At 25.8% G+C, this 18,058-nt stretch overlaps 5 protein-coding genes across 5 annotated transcripts; 3 read left to right on the top strand and 2 right to left on the bottom strand.

The window, feature by feature from the left end:
- Positions 1-700: 700 nt before the first annotated feature.
- Positions 701-1,759, top strand: cgd6_690 (ribonucleotide reductase small subunit, duplicated adjacent gene; the record flags this gene model as incomplete). The annotated part of the gene is made up of 1 exon (XM_627447.1): positions 701-1,759. One exon carries the CDS (start codon positions 701-703, stop codon positions 1,757-1,759), a length of 1,059 nt encoding a protein of 352 aa, XP_627447.1.
- Positions 1,760-1,969: 210 nt separating this feature from the next.
- On the bottom strand, positions 1,970-6,967 carry cgd6_680 (conserved protein with possible C2 domain; the record flags this gene model as incomplete). The annotated part of the gene is made up of 1 exon (XM_627446.1): positions 1,970-6,967. The coding sequence occupies one exon, from the start codon at positions 6,965-6,967 to the stop codon at positions 1,970-1,972; it is 4,998 nt and encodes a 1,665-aa protein (XP_627446.1).
- A 578-nt stretch (positions 6,968-7,545) lies between these two features.
- Positions 7,546-12,369, top strand: cgd6_670 (extacellular protein with a signal peptide, clostripain like caspase/hemoglobinase domain, notch domain and 2 EGF domains; the record flags this gene model as incomplete). The annotated part of the gene is made up of 1 exon (XM_627445.1): positions 7,546-12,369. The coding sequence occupies one exon, from the start codon at positions 7,546-7,548 to the stop codon at positions 12,367-12,369; it is 4,824 nt and encodes a 1,607-aa protein (XP_627445.1).
- Positions 12,370-12,475: 106 nt separating this feature from the next.
- Positions 12,476-14,377, bottom strand: cgd6_660 (secreted pepsinogen like aspartyl protease having a signal peptide; the record flags this gene model as incomplete). Its single annotated transcript, XM_627444.1, has 1 exon — positions 12,476-14,377. The coding sequence occupies one exon, from the start codon at positions 14,375-14,377 to the stop codon at positions 12,476-12,478; it is 1,902 nt and encodes a 633-aa protein (XP_627444.1).
- A 967-nt stretch (positions 14,378-15,344) lies between these two features.
- Positions 15,345-17,924, top strand: cgd6_650 (OSK4, putative; the record flags this gene model as incomplete). The annotated part of the gene is made up of 1 exon (XM_001388266.1): positions 15,345-17,924. One exon carries the CDS (start codon positions 15,345-15,347, stop codon positions 17,922-17,924), a length of 2,580 nt encoding a protein of 859 aa, XP_001388303.1.
- Between the last annotated feature and the right edge of the window lie 134 nt (positions 17,925-18,058).

The following is an 18,058-nucleotide window of genomic DNA, read 5'->3' as shown; positions in this document are numbered from 1 at the left end:
TCTTCCTTCTTATAATTTTTCCATCTATATTTCTTTCTTTTACTTAAAAAATAAAAATGAAATAAATTATTTCTCTTATTCAAATAATTAATACAAATATAAAATAATTGGGGGAGAAAAAAAATGGAAGAAAGTGGGAAAAAAGAAAAAGTTGAAAGTAAGTAAAATCGTATTTTTCAAATCTTAAATCTCTAGAATAAATACTTTATATCTCGACATTTCTATTCTTGTTCCTACAATAATGTTTTATTCTATTAATGATTTATTCATTTATTATCAATAAAATTTTAAATAACTATCGTAAAAACTACTACTATTGACATGCAAATAGCCCGCCTTTTCCCACATTTTTTGAACTCACCGCCCCCCATCATTTAATTATCTTATAAATACATTTATCGATACCTTTTTTAACAGGTCATTAGGCGCCAATACACAGAAAGTAATAATAAATTTCAGGTAAATCAATAAATTGAAAGAAAACAATATGCACAAAGACAAATTAAAGAAAATTAATAAATTTTTTAAAATAAAAATATTTATTTGTAATAATATTTGTTTTTCTTTTTTTTCTTTTAAAAAATATATATATTTTTTAAATATTAATAATATAATAATAACACACACGTAAATTAATATTAATATCAAAATAGTAAACATAGAGAGTAACTAAAATCAATTTAAAAAAAGGAAAAAAAAGATGACAGAGGAAAATAATAATGTAATTTTAACAAAGGAAACAAAAGATGAAGAAAATATTGAAAAACTTGTGAATGAAGTAAAAATAAATCAAGTTAATGAACCAATGCTTAAATACAGCCGAGAAAATAGAAATGAATTGAAAGAATTAATTAAAGATATTTGGTCAATGTATAAAAAAGCTGAAGCGTCGTTTTGGGTTACTGAAGAAATTGATCTAAGTCAAGATACTAGAGATTGGGAAAGTCTTAAAGACCCTGAAAGACATTTTATCAAATATGTTTTAGCATTCTTTGCTGCAAGTGATGGTATTGTTATGGAAAACTTAGCAGTAAATTTCCTTAGAGAAATACAAATACCGGAAGCTAGAATGTATTATGCTTTTCAAATGTCTATTGAACAAATACATAGTGAAACTTATTCATTACTTATTGATAGATATATTACTGAAATTAAAGAACGTCAAATGCTCTTTGAAGCAATTTCTCATATTGAAGCTGTAAAAAAGAAAGCAGAATGGGCAACTAAATGGATGAATTCTGAGCGATCTTTTGCTGAAAGAATTATTGGATTCTGTGCTGTTGAAGGAATTCTATTTTCTGGTAGCTTTTGTGCAATTTTTTGGCTTAAAAAACGTGGACTTATGCCTGGACTCACATTTTCTAATGAACTTATTAGTCGTGATGAAGGTCTCCATGCTGATTTTGCTTGTTTAATATATAAAGCCCTTAAATTTAAATTACCAGCTCCTAGAGTACAACAAATCATATCAGAAGCTGTTGAAGTTGAAAGAAACTTTCTTTGTGACTCTCTTCCTGTTGATCTTATTGGTATGAATTCGAGACTTATGGCCCAATATATTGAATTTGTTGCTGATAGATTACTTTTTGCCTTGGATATTCCAAAAATCTACAACGTTTCTAATCCTTTTGATTGGATGGACCTTATTTCACTTCAAGGTAAAACTAACTTCTTCGAAAAGAGAGTTGGTGAATATCAAATGGCTGGAGTTATGGTCAATCAAGATGACCAAAAGTTTGATTTGAATGCAGATTTCTAACTTATTTATGCTATAAAATTTACAAGAACCCCAATTCTACATACATATAGATACAAACCTAATTTATTTAACTACCAACAATTTACTTATATTACAAATAAACGAGTAGAAAAGGAGTTTTGCTTATTCTATTCATTATTTTAGAAACTAATTTCAATATTAGAATAATTATTAATTAATTAATCATTAATTAAAATATATTATAATTCATTATGGATGTAACAGTTTAAGCTCAGGCTCATCTTCTTCGTCTGAGAATATAATTGAAGATGCTCTTCTTCTCTCTTTTTCGCTATTGTTATCCTTTTTCTTCTTTTCCTCTTTATCTTCCTTCTTTTTCTCATCCTTATCCTCATCCACGCTCTTTTTATCACTCTCCTTTATCAATAATTCATTTGAGAATTCTGGAATTTCTAATTTATCCAAACCTTGCTTTGTTACTTTATCATTACCTTTATTATTATCTTCTTTAATTGAATCAGAAATATTTTCTCTTTCATTCCTGGAAGGACCTTTTATATTAATCTTCATTGTTTGATGAATATTGTTACTATTATTGTTATTATTATTGTTGTTATTGATATTATTGTTACTAACTGAATTTGATATACTCATCTTTTGTAATAATTGAAGCTTTCTAAGCTGATTAGATTTCAAAGGATGTACTACCAATATTAATATCCTTATTGATTGAATATTATTTGGCCAACTATTAATATCTACTGATAAAGAAAATATTGATCTTTTATCAGTCTCATTTGATAAAAAGCTACATTTAAACCAAACTTGTTGTGCTATCCATTTTGGAACATTACATGGAAAAGTCAATATTGCATATTTCATCCTATATTTTGTTGGTACTGTTGATAAAAATGATTCTCTCCATTTCAAAAATTCAGTCTTATTTTTATAATAATCACGAGTATATGGATCTGACATCTCCCATTTACCTAATAACTTTAATCCCATTCTTAAAAATATCATATTCTCGTTTTCTCTATTCCATCTTGTACCTATTGTACGTGATTTTTGAAATCTTTGAATCTGTACATATCTCATAATCTCATCATTAATACTTCTACAATATAAATCTAGTTCAGCATCCATAATCACATTATTCTCTAAAAACTTCTTCTCTATACTTGAATGTTCATCTTTTGACCTATTTAATCCAAAACTCATTCCAGTAGATGATTTTAAACCGTTATTTGCTTTACCTTTACTCTTATGATCATTACCAATAATACCATTAATATTCTTATCTTTATTATTAGATCTTCCAAATTGATCTTGATCAAAATAATCATTATTACTATTATTATTATGAATATGATAATCACCAGTAACTGATCTTCCTTTATTATTCTTTCCAGGTTTATTACTAGTAGTATCAGTTACAAGATTAATTATTGGCCATGAAAAACATGCTGATATATTTGAACTATTTTGTGTTATTGGTAATTGATTTAATATTCCTTTACCTTCAATTTCTCCTTGAATTCTTTGATTATTCATTTTAATATGATTAAATTGATCAGTTTTTTTTGGAAAGAATGAATACCAAAGCTTACTATCATTTAAATTATATGATAATTTTAATGGATCATTAACTTGTTGTATATTTGCATATATATTTTTATTATTAACCAATAAATCCAAAGTTCTATATGGTAACTTATTAATAACTTTTAAACAGAAATTTGGTTTATATTGTATATTTCTATATTTATCTTGATGATAATTTCTTTGAGAAAATAATGATTCTAATGCTAATTCATTTAACTGATTAATATCATATCCTTCTTCTTTAATCCATTGAATAAATTCATCATGTTTTGATTCTTGAACAATATCATTAACTCTATAAACAACATGTTTTACAGTATCCCAAAATAATGCATAAAATCTTATAGAATTTTGTCTAATACTATTTTTTGATGATGTATTATGATTATGATCATGAATTGCTTCAGTTGATTTACTTAAACTAAATCGATGTTCATTATCATTAATAATAGATGACTTCCTATGCATCCTTTGACCAAGATTAATAGAAATTGGAGATAATGACCTCATTTTACTTCGATTAGATCCTAATATATGACTTTTTTCTGATTTATAATTCTTCCTATCAGATGTTGTCTTCATTAATGCTGGTGATATTGACCTCATATTACTATGTTTTTTATTTCTTCCAAAATTAAGAGTAGAAACTCTCCTACTTCTACCTCCAATTCCATGAGATTCTTTTTTAAATAAATTTCCATCCTTACTTAAATTAAATAAATCATCATTTTCACTCATAATATACTCATAATGTATAGTTACTGCCCATGAATATGGATCTCTATTCAATAAAGTACCGCATGCCAAAAAAGCTATTCTATTTAAACCCAATAATAAACATACCTGCAATAATGTATGATCAAATGGAGTACCTTGTCTTGATAATAAGAATAAATCAGGAGTTCTCCATATTTCATTATTTGTAGTTGGTAAATATGGAAAAGAATGAATAAAATGATGTACTTTTGAGGAATTATCAACACCAGTAAGAGGTTTTAAAGGTTGTAAGAATGATGGAAGTAAGTGCCTTACACCTCTTGAATCCAAACTATAATATGAATATTGTCTTCCCCAAGTCTCAAATGATTTAGTAACATATTCCCAATAAAAAATATTTGATCTTATTCTTGAATTCTTTAATGATGGACCAATGCCTGACCACTCAACAATTCTATTTAATCGATCAACAAAATATTTAGAAACTTCTCCCACAACTTCATTATTACCTCTTACTAGTAATGCTGACGTTGAACCAATATTATACATGCAACTTATATCAGGCTTTGTCCATATTTCCAAATATACTTTCGGCGAGATTGTTTCATTTGTATAAGACCCTAAAGAACTGGGCCTTTGACCTAAATTATATAATATACTCGCATCCTGATATACTCTTGTTTCATATACAACTTCTTTACCTATATTGCGATCATAAAATTTTCGGTATTCTTGGCGCCTAAGCATGTTGGCGCCTAAGCATGCATTACTAGCATTGTCCATTAAATTATTAGTAGGGTCAAATTTTAAAGGTGAGAATTGTTGATTTAATTTTAAATCAGAAAATTCATTTCCAGAATAATTTGAATGATTAGTTTTTATTAGAATATCTTTCCAATGAATTTCAGTCCATCCTAAATGTTGTGCCATTGATGATTTATTTTTTCTCCACACATCAATAACAATCGGACCTTTTCTTTCTAAAAGTTTGGCTAAAGAATGAGCGTCAAGTTCGTTAGGCTTTTTTTCATGATCAATATAATCCAATATAAATGTAAGTTCAGTTTGAAAGAGTGGATGTAATGTACCAGAAACTACAGGCGTTTCTTTTCGATTACCATCAAAGCTTAACTGAACATAAACATCCATAGAATCATCATTTTCAGTATCTTGAAGAATATTGTTGACTTCATAAATGTTCAAGATTAAATTATCAATTCGAATAATTTTGATTATAAGATATAATTTATTTTCATCATCAATTTCTAAAATATTACCCAATTGATGATATTTGGGTATATTTCCAAATTCTATTTTTCCTTCAAGTATACAAGATTCTCCATCAGGAAGCTTAATTTCAGTCTGAATATAGGGATAATAGACAATATTTTTAAGATTAAAAGTACAATGGACTTGTTTTGTAGATTTAAAAATATTATGAGTTTTGCCAGTTGAATTAATTTCTAAATTTGCATGTAAATTATTTCTTTCCAATTCATGTATTGTACCTCTAAAAGGAATCATACCAATATTATCCCATCTAATAATTTTATTTTGTTTCTCATAACATTCTGACCAAGTTGAAGTACATTTAGTTGGTAAAGGATTATCTATTCCAAAAGATGGGAACTTGATATTCAATCTACAAGATGTTGAATGATTATTAGAAATAAGCCTTCCTTTTTCATTAAAATTTAATTCTTGATCATCTCTCAAATCAATTTTTACAGTATTTTGATCGTTAATTATATTTGTATTATCACGACTAGTTTGCTTTTTGTTACTTTTTTTGTCATGATTATATTCAATTTCATGATCATTATAAATATTTTGAGAATGTTTTCGTTCTGAAGGAGAGGAATTCTCATTGTCATTACTAATATTTCTTAAAGTGAATTGAGATAGGCTTAGTTGAAAATCATAAATTTCTTGAAATATAATTTGTAATGTAATTCTAAAAATAGGATTTGATATATTATTATGTGTTCTTTTTGATAAAGTAATCATTTGATTAACACTTCCCGTTGCATAATTTTTTAATATATCTTCATTATATCCTAATAACTCATTAACAGTTGCTGAATTAGCTCTCCAAGCAATAATTCTAAATAATTCCCTTTCTAAATGTAAATAACTACCTCTCCATTCAAAAGTTTCATCTAATGAAATTTCAATCGAATTATTATTTTTGAGCTCCATATCATAGTCTTTACCATTTTCATCAGGAATATCAATAAGTAACTCATCATTATTTTCAATATAAAACGGTTTAATATCAACAGTATGTGTAAAAAATTCTTTGCATGCTGGATATCCCAACAATCTTGGAACTTCTTGGCCGGTATTACTATTCAATAGTCTAACTTCTGTAAGTGTTCCTCCAAATGAAAATTCTAAAAATACATTCTTCTGTTCAATTTTTGTTAGATTTTCAATCTGCACTGATCGTATTGTAGTCCTAAATCTTCTTGGAGTTAACCATATTTGTTTCTCCATTTCAGAATTACCTCTATTTGTCATTTTTATATCTCTACCAAGAAGTTCTGCTAATCTCTTGAATTCTTGTTCTGTTACAACTCGATCTCTAAAATCCAAAATTGACTCGTCATCTGATGATTCATGAGTTAAATTACTGTTAACTTCCAGATTTTCTCCATTTATATCTCTATTCCTTGCTTCTTTGCCATGATCTCTTCTATTAGGAAGCATTGAATCATTCAAATCATCGTCATCACTTATATTTGTACCTTCTATATTCTGACCATTATCAGCTTTATTTTTTTTCTTTTTTGAGCTACTATATGATCTGGGATCAGCTTTCTGACGGATCTTACTCACCATTTGCTTAGTTGCATGTTTTGCTGAACTAACTAGGTTAGATCCAACCATTCCCATCATTGACTTCATTGCTCCCACAGGATCCATCTTTATTTTTCTCTATATTTTCTCTCTTCTCTTAAACTCCTAAGTTACGAAGAGTAAGTGAGCAATTCTTAAGATTTGTACATAATCACCTGATTTATCCATAAATATTTTTTATTCAATTAATTAAAAAAAAAAAAAAATCTTTTTTAGTCTAAAAGTGCGAATTATTATTATTTTTCTTTATACTAATTATTCATGTCCACCTTTTAATCTGTATAATATTTTTATTTCTTGCCACGTAAGTGGCCTTGGCGCCTTTTGCATTTCAGCGCCTTTGCATGCAGACCGGTATATGATTGACACCACATGCAAATTAGAAAAACAAATAATATTTTTTAAGTAATAAAAAAATTGGGGGGTCGTGTGCATTGAAATAAGTAAGTTTGGTATTCTTTGATAGTAAATCTTATTTTTTTAAAAAAGAAGAATTTAAATAATAGAAACAGTACAATAAATAATATTAAATACATATATTCTATATAATGTATAATTTTAATAAATAATAATATTTTCTATTAAGTTATATTCAAAGAAATTTGAATTAAATCTACAAATATTGAACTTAATAATGTGAAATAATGAAAAGAGAGATAACTTTTGTATTTTTGGTTACAATTAAGTTTATTTTTGATATTCAACCAATTTCAAGTTTCCTGTATTTACCAGAAAATTATGTTAATGTGGACAAATATCAAAATTTGCAAAGCTCAAAAGTGAATAGCACTATTACTGATATAGAGGAAGTTAATCATAATGATAATTATAATGTGGATAAAACAAATAATATTAGGTCAGAAAAAAAGTCTCATAACAATTCAAAGGAAGAAGTAGTTTTGAGTTCAATAAAAAAAGAAGAAGAACCACCTAAAAATAAAAATGATCAATTAGAATTTCAATATAGTAAAGTTTGTTCAACTATAAATAAGGAAAGAATTCATGAAAAAAGATATTGGACGCATTTAATATTTATTCATGCAGATAATAACTTGGAATCAATGTCTTTAGTGGACTTAGGAGAAATGACAAGTCCATTACAAACTCAAACAGCAGATCATCTTCACTTAGTAGTATACATTGACAGGTGCAAAGATTTTACAAACAAAGATGTTTCAGCTCCTATAATATCGTGCCCAGAAAGTGGATTAACAAATCCTATGATAAAACAGGAACAAATTTCACAAAATTTTACTGGAGCTTATATTCTATATAGATGGAGATTAACTCAAGAATTAAGGGTACAATTTAGGAAGAAATTTGTATGGATTATATTAGAAGATTTAGGAGAAGTTGATTCAAATTCACCTGAAATACTTTCAAATTTTATTTCAAAAGGTTTGGATTCATTTCCCTCAATATATTCGGCACTAACTCTTTGGAATCATGGTTCAGCATGGTCTGGTTTTGGTGATGATCATGACAATGCTGATGGAAATGGAATGTTTCTAGGTGAAATGTATAGAGGAATTAAAGAAGGAATTATGAATAGTAAAATTGGAGGAAAAACAGGAGAAAATTTCTCATTTGAGTTCAAATTTGATATACTTGGTTTTGATGCATGTTTAATGATGCAATTTGATGTATTAGAAGTTATGAATTCATTAGCAAATTATATATTAGCTAGTGAAGATAATGAACCAGGACATGGTTGGAATTTTAGATCTTTAAATCCTGTAACTAAAAAAGGATCAGCTGAAGATGAAGTTCAAATTTTTGGACCTAATAAAGTTCAAGAGTATAGGATTGCAACTCCTTTAGAGTATGCTTCAAGAATTGTTTATGGATATACTCTTCATTCACAAAGTTATCCATTAACTTTATCGCTTATAAATACTGAGTTTTACAGAATTTTCAGATTTAATCTTTATAATCTATTTACAATATTATATAAATGTGGTGGAGAGAATATTAGTGATTTATTAAAGAGAACAATCTTAAATTCAAAGAAAATTGAAAATTGTGATATCTCGAACTTATGCAGTTGTTATGATATGGGAGATATGCTTGAATTATTAAGAAGTTATCTATCCCAAGAATTTTTTTTAGATAATTCTATTCAAGAATTATTGGCATTAACTTTGGATTCATATTATAATATGCAGATTGCTAGTGTTAATATTCAAGAATGTACTGATCCTGATAGTGAACTTTATGGTAATTGCCAAGGAGAATTATTTAATAATAGAGATTTGAATAAAAAGTATGCTTTAAGTAATGTTTATAATAAAAATTCGAATATATTAGAATCAAGGTTTACAGGGGTATCCATCTATTATCCAGATCCTGATCAACAAGTATTATGTAGAAATGAAGCAGTAGCAAAATCACTTGCAAAAAAATATACTAAACAAACAAATTATAAATGGGTTCAAATAATTAGTGACATATTGATTAATAAACCAGGTCAATTATGTAATTTGGAGTTGAAGTATAAAGGTAATCATCATTTTGAAGAAATTAATTCTAATTTCAATTCTGATTCCAGTTATTCAGATTCTATAATAAAAATGAATACAACTCTACTAAATATAATTCCTTGTAAAGAAAATTCTACAAATCAAATTTTATTCACTTCAAGAATGGATAATCAAGTAATATCATCTCAGACTTTAATTACGTATCCAATAAATCAAAGTATAAATAATATGGTGCCAATTTTATTAATTTTTCCTACCAGAATTAAATCTAATGGTATAATTACAACAACTTATGAACATATTGGATATGAAATATATCAAATAGCAAAGAATAATGATAATAATAAAGAAGAGAAAATTATCCATTCTAACTTAACTTTAATAACTGATATGGAAAAAAATCACTTTACTGGTCATTTTTTATATTATAATAATAAATATGAAATTGAAAATGATAAAAATGGAGCCATTATTGCATATCTAGTATTTAATAAAACTATTAATGGATCTAAATTATTAATTTCAACATCTGAAGGTATGACAGAGAAGAAAAAAGAAGATGGAGGATATTTGGTACCTATTATATATTATTTAAAAGTGGATACAAGAAGAAACAAATACTTTGATGAAATTTATCAGCAAATATGTGATTTATATTCAAAATTTTCAGGCTATTTAAATGGCTTAAGTTATCCATTAATTGGTATTAATATATTACCAAAATATGATGAAATTTCAATAAAATCTAGAAGAATTCAATTGATTACCCTTGTACAAAAGGAAATGATTTTTGAATGGAATAATAAAATAGAATTAAGAGAAAGAAAATATCAATCTAGTAAAAGCTTGGATAATATTGGAAATAAAAGAGTTCTAATTGGTAGATATTCAATAACATCTAATGGATATGATGAGTTATCTATATTAGGTGTAAATATGGATTTTGGAACTAAATTAAAGGATTATCATTTAAATGAAGAATTTAATCAAATTTATACTGGAAAAGAATGTAATACTGATTGGTTAGAAGATGGTATATGTGATATATTTTGTATTAATGATAGTAAGGATTGTGATAAAGTATTAGATATAGGAATGAAGAATAAAACAATGATTGATGAAAATAAAGTACAGAAAAAGAAAATGGTACCAAACTTTTTAGAAAGTCATTCAATACATGTTGAATGTGATAATATGGATGGAAGAATATGTTGGAAAAATTCAAAATGTTTAAAATCAAAAATGACTATAAATATGAATAGTTCTTCACATATTATGAGAAATATATTTTCTGATATAAATAATAGTCAGGAAAATGGTAATAATCAACCAAATCAATTAATAAATAAAGTAAATAATTATTGTATTTGTGATGAAGGATTTCAACATCAAGTTATTAGATTAATTGATAGTAAAACTGGAAATATATTTTTCAGACATAGTTGTGAGGATATTAATGAATGTGAAGAACATAATAGACAATTTCAAATAGAGGAGAAAGAACAAAGACAAGGGGATATTTATATGGGTTATAATACAAATAATGCAATATATCCAACCATTGAAAGAACAAGAGAGATTACTAGTATTTTAAATTCACCGTTTTCATCAATTAGAAGACATATAGTAACTCCTTCAGGTTTGAAGAGGCCATGTCATCCTCTTGCTTTATGTATAAATAAAGAGGGAAGTTATAGTTGTGTTTGTAAACCAGGATATTATGGTGATGGAAAAAAGAGTTGTATTCAGGAAAATGTTTGTTTTGACAAATCTTTTCAAGAATTGGTAATAGGTCCAGAGACTCAAATCGATTTTTCTAGAGGAATTGATGAAGAGCAATCAGAAAAAAGTCTATTTTGTCCAAAAGGATTACAATGCATTATTCAAAACACTAATATAGAAAATAATTCTGAGAGTTATGGAAATATTATTGATGAAAAAAGAAAAAGTATTAATGATTATCAAGAAAAATCTCTTTTATCATTAATTTCAAATGATTTAGAAGATGATAAAAGTTATAATCATTATTGTGGATGTAAAAAAGGTTATAGAATTTCATCATTAAATCAAGATTTAAGATGTATTGATATTAATGAATGTGATGAGAAAAATAATGGAGAGTTAATAAATAATTGTGGAGAAGATTCATTATGTACTAATACTATTGGATCATATATATGTTCATGCCCTATTGGATGGTATGGTAATGGTTATATATGTATTCCAAAAGGAGAGAAAAGAGATATTGCTTTAAAAGTCGAATTATCAGGATTTTATGAAAGAATTATGCCAATGGGTTATGATAATTTTATTAATTCATTTAAACAATCAATTATACAAGTCTTAGGAATAAATGAAAATGGAATTGAAATTGTGGATATGGTTTTGGATCATTCTTTAGGAGTAATAAGAGTAATCACACATTTTAAATCTGAAATGAAAATAAATAATTCAACAAATAGAATTCTAATACTAAAAGATGAAGAAAATACTATAGAAGATTTACATTTGAATTTAAAAAAAGCAGATGAATTTATTACAAAATTAAAAAACAATACTTCAGATTGGTATAGAAAAACTTATATAGGGACAAGTTTTGGGGATATGGTAAATCCTAATAAAATTGAAATGAGAAAAGTCAAGGAAAGAGAAATAAAAGTATGGCAAGGTTCAATAAGTAAATTAATGAATAGAATAATGTCAGATAAAATTTATATATTTATTAATTCTTCCCCATTTGGAAGGATTATTGTAACTTTAATATTAATAACAACAGTAATATGGTCAATTATAGGATTACTTGGCATAATATTAATATTTAAAGTCTATAAAGATAATAAAAAAGAGAAAATGAATAAATTAATACTTAAAAGTGAAGAATATGGTTTAGAAATGGAGGATTATAATATAAATAGTTCAAATGTTAATATAGTTAATACAATTCAACAAGAAAAGAAGGAGAATAAGGAATTATCAGAGAAAAAATAATGATTAAATTCAAAATAAATTATATTAATTAAAGTAAATAATAAATATTTATATTATTATTATTATTATTATTTTAAGAAAAAAGGATAATCAAATTCCAAGATAATTAAAAGAATAAATTACCTAAAATTGGAGGAAATTTCCAATTTTCTGACAATCTTCCATTAATTTGAGTCCAATATAATTCAGCTTCATCATCATCAGGAGGTACAAATGTTTCATTAATCGAAGAAAGTTTACTATAAATATATTTTCTGGTATCTTTATTATGTTTAGCTTTGGCAATACCAACAGCTGAACCAATCTTGGGGATATTTTTTGCATAAACAGTATAATAAGATCTCATAAATAATGAACCAAGTAAATATGAATGTCCATATTCACCTGGTACATCAATCATCATTATACCAGGTTTACATTTTCCTTGTTCATTTGGAGTTAAATAAAGCTCAGGTGGAATAACAAGTTGAAATCCATCTTTAAAAGTATAAGTAATATTAGGAAAATGTTGAATGATTTTTGGATCAATCTTTTTAGAATCTAAATGAATTTGAGAACAATCACCAAAAGGTTGATATTCTTTAATAAAATGATTATATTCAAAATTGGGTAATGTATAAAAAGAAGTACCGGAATCAAAAATAACATATCCAGGAGTTCTATTAGTTTTATCAATACTTTTATTGAAAGTTTTGTAAATATAAACATCCATTGGAGGATCTTCGTAATGTCCAAATTTTTTATATAAATGTTCATTTTCAAGATTTTCCCATTCATAAGCAAGAGATCCATAGTCACAACAATATTTTGTATCTCCAATATAAAGTGATTCTAATTCAACTTGCCAATAATGTTCTCTAATAACTGGAAGAATATGAAGTTCTTCTTCAAATAGATTTTGATCAATTCCACCAAGTAATAAAATAGCACAAGGTTTTGAAAGTTTATCATTATTATTAATTGGTTTAATTCTATAATCATTAATATATATAGAAAATATATTATTTTGAATAAGTCCTTGACTTTGAAGTCTTTCAATTAAAGGTAGTTGAAGTTTTTTTGAAGAAGACATTTGTGTAAATCCAAGTCCAAGTACACCTTCAAGTTCGATTGCATCAAATATATCAATTTTGCTATTTTCAGTATTTTCCACTTGTTCAATAATTCCAATAACATGTTTATTAAGTTGGAAATTATCAAATTTAAGTGTTTCAAGAATTAATTTACCATAAATTTTACCAGTACCAAAAATTACTGAAATATTATCATATTTGGAAATTCTTTTAAATGATTTTGAAATATATTTCGAATATCTTTTAACTTTTTGACAACTTGATTGGTTACATTCTTCTCCAATAACCCAAAGATTACTGCTTCCAGTATCAATAATAGGCCAAAATTCTTGTTCAGGTTCACCAATTCTAATTCTACATACAAAAAGTGAATTTTTCACTTCAAAGAGTGGTATGGTAATATTAGTGATAAAAACATCATATGGTATAATTTCTCCATTCACATTTAATACATTAATGGTTTTATAAATTTGTTTATTATTTGAAAAATCATAAATATTCTTTAATTTTGGGTTAATTAGGAAAGATTCGGAGTCTGAGTATATAAGTTTTGATTTATTTAAACTAAGAGAGTTTTGGTACTGGTTATGATCTTCATATTTGTTATTATGAATACGATCACGATGATGATGATGATCATCATCATCATAATCATCATCATCATCATCAATGTTATCTTCAATATCAGCATCATAGTCATTTTCATGATCATGTTCTGAATCTTGTTCATAATCACGATAAGATGTTGCCCATTTATATACATCTTCATTGGTCAAGTTACCAGAAACTTCAAAAATTTCATCATTTTTCAATAAGTTTATATGGTTAATAATTTTATTGGAGGAATTTATTAAAGTTAATTTTTCTGTTTGTTTAATATTCAAAATGGCTATTAATAGTAATAAATAATTAATTATTGATGAAATGGTACCCATTTTTATTGGAATCAATTTAATATAATAGATTAGAATAAGGAAATTAAGAGAGAAAGAAGGAATATTTTTAAAAAGATCGGGTTAAAATAAATATTTCAACCTGTAAATTTATCCTTTCTTTTCTTTCCTTATCTAAATATATTTATTAAATAATTAATATAATAAATATCTTTAAAATATTTATCTTCAATTGGATAATATTGATAATTTATTCATATTAAATACTAAATACTGAAAAAAAGTATGTATATATATATATATATATATATATATATATAATTGAATTGGATGATAATATAGGTACCTTATTTAAAAAAAGGTAACGAAAAAATAATTATAGGGGGAATACTTTTTTTTTTTAATTTAAAGAAAAGAGGTATCGAATTTCATGTTAAGAAATTCAAGAAAAAGGGGGGGGAGAGAAAAAAAGAAAAAAAAGCGAAAAGAAAATTTAAGTAATAATATTCCAATTAAATATATTTATTTATATAATAAAATTAACAATTCTTTTATTAAAGTTTACGAAGATATACATTAAAGAAGAATGAGAATTATAATCTAAAATAGATAAAGTAAATTGAAGTTAAAAATATTTCTTCAATAATTATTCAATAAATATAAATATAACATTTTATTTTTTTTTAAATAAAACAAAATGTTTCATTAAAGTATAAGAAATGAAGAAATTATATTCAAGTAAAAATTGTTTATATATACTAATATATATATAAAAGAAGAATAATAAAAGAATAGAAACAAAAACCACAACGAAATAAAGAAAGGAAGAGTGATACATAAAAAAAAGCATTCGAAAAACTTTACATTTATTTGAATATTAAATATCGGTACCTATTATATTGTAATATAATAGGTACCGATACCTATATTTAAAAAATAATAATATTTTTTTGGTGGTTATAAATAAAATTCTTAAATTTTGAAAAGAGGAAAAACAGTTATAATAACAATGAATGATGTTAATAAGAGTACAAGAAAAAATGGGTACTTATCATATAAGATTAAGGATTATAGGATTGGCCAGACTTTAGGTATTGGATCATTTGGGAAAGTAAAATTAGCAATACATGAACCAACAGGAAGAAAAGTTGCTGTTAAAATAATGAATAAAGTAAAAATGAAAGCAATTAATATGTATGAGAAATCAATTAAAGAAATTAGTATTTTAAAAAGTATTATACATCCACATATAATWAGATTATATGAAGTTATTGATACACYTTCAGATATTTATATTATTATGGAATATGTAACAGGAGGAGAATTATTTGATTATATTATACAAAAAGGAAGAATTTCTGAAGATGAATCAAGAAGATTATTTCAACAAATTATTTCAGGAATGGAATATTGTTATATTAATAGAATATGTCATCGTGATTTAAAGCCTGAAAATATATTATTAGATGAAAATAATAATATAAAAATTGGTGATTTTGGATTATCAAGTTTTATTTATGATGGTGATTTTTTAAATACATCTTGTGGATCACCTAATTATGCTGCACCAGAAGTTGTTTCAGGAAAAGCATATACAGGACCAGAAATAGATGTATGGTCTTGTGGTGTAATATTATATGCATTATTATGTGGTTCATTACCATTTGATGATGAAAATGTTGGTAATCTATTTAGAAAGATTCGACATGGTGCATTTAGTTTACCTGGTCATATTTCTGATTTAGCAAAAATATTAATAACTAAAATGTTAACAGTGGATCCTTCTTTAAGAATTACATATAAAGAAATAAGATATAATACTTGGTTTAGATATAATTTACCATTTTATTTAGAACCACAATATTATCATTTATTATCATATAAATTATCACCAAGAAATATAAAGAAATTGGTTGATAATAGTAATAATGGAAATGAATCTAATCAAGTTAATATTGAAAATAGTACTGATAATAATCTTAAGATTATAAGTAAAATACTTTCTGAGAATATTACTCAAGAAGGAGCATTATGGGCTCAAAAACAGAGAAGACATAATAAATTACATTCAATATTTTCAAGACAATTGCAAAAGAAAATTGGTGTTTTAGCTCAAATCTTTTCAAATTCTTCTATAAGAGATTCATCAAGAAGATCAACATATAATTGTTTTAATAATAATACTTATTCTTCACGCTCTTGTAAGATGATGATTAATCAAGAATCCACAAAAAATACTATTATGAATAAATTATTAGAAAAATCAAAATATCATTCAGTACAACAAACATCTAGTAATTCAAATGTTTCAACTTGTGCTTCTTCATCTTCAAATTTGAATAATAATAATGGTGGGAACAGTAATGGTAATATTAATAGTAGTAATAACAATAATAATGCTAGTAATATTGGATCAAGACAAAGTATTTTCAAGATGTTATATTTGAAAATTAATAAGAATTTGATTGAAAAAGAAAGGATGAGAAATGAATTGAATAATAAAAACAATTACGAGAAAAGGTTGTTCCTTGATAAGGAGGAGACCAAAAATGAGAAGGATTCATCTATCCGATATACTATTGGGAGTGGGATTAAAGATAAAAATGAAGATAATGAAGAACGATATTTCAATATAAATCTTTCAGATATAATCAAACAAACCAGATTGAATCATAGTGATCATGACAATTTTAAAAGTGGGAGATCTCTTGGAGATTGTACTGAATATCAAAGCATACCTACAGAGTCAAAAATAACAGATGAAAAATTACAAAAAGCTTCCTCTTACTTTGAGAAGATTGAAGAGAATGAAAAGAAGAAGAACCAACTAGTGAATAAGAACAAGAGTAATGAAAGCAATAGTGGTAGTGGTAATAGAAGCAGGGATATGGATGGGAATAGGAATGGGAATGGGAATGGGAATGGGAATAGAAATGGAAGTGGTAGCAGTAGTGGAAATGGTAATGGAAGTGGTAGTAGGAGCAGCAGTGGAAATAATATAGCAACTAGTATTAAAATCTCATCACTTCCAATAACTTCTTCTTCTTCCTCATCATCATCTTCATCGTCATCTTCATCGTCATCTTCATCGTCGTCTTCATCGTCATCTTCAGTCCATAACACAATAAATACAAGTATTGGAACAAATAGATGGTTACTAGGATTTGAAGTTTCCGGAAATTTGAAAAGAATTATAAAAATTGTATTATTCACATTAAAATCTTCAAATTATGAATGGATATTTATTTCTTCACATAAATTAAGATGTAGACCAAAATCATCCTTTTCTTTAACAAGTACAAATTCAACTGATGAAGATAAAGATGATATTAATATTAATAATAATTCAATAGAAAGTATTTACCCATTAAAATCTGAAAACATGATAAATAATTTAATTCTACAAGAAAAAAAAACTCCTGCTGATAATATAACCACAATACAACTATTTAAAATTAATCCATTCAAATATCTTATTGATATTCAAATATATGATGGGCCTCTAATTACAAACGCCTTTCAAGCATTTAAACTAACAACTCAAATATATTATAACCTCTCAAATGACTTTTATATTAATATCTTCTAGAGTTTAAACCTAGATTTTTTTTTTTAAATTATTTATTTTCTCACAAATTTTTCCATGTAATTCTATTTATTTATAAGGTACCGGTATTCCCGCGCGCGGTAATTGCTTCGGAATGCAAAATAAAAGAGCATGTG

This window comes from Cryptosporidium parvum, chromosome 6 (assembly GCF_000165345.1).
Source record: "Cryptosporidium parvum Iowa II chromosome 6, whole genome shotgun sequence".
Taxonomy (NCBI): Eukaryota; Apicomplexa; class Conoidasida; order Eucoccidiorida; family Cryptosporidiidae; genus Cryptosporidium; species Cryptosporidium parvum.
The sequence above is the reverse complement of the archived record's forward strand: the minus strand, read 5'-3'. Positions and strand labels throughout refer to the sequence as shown.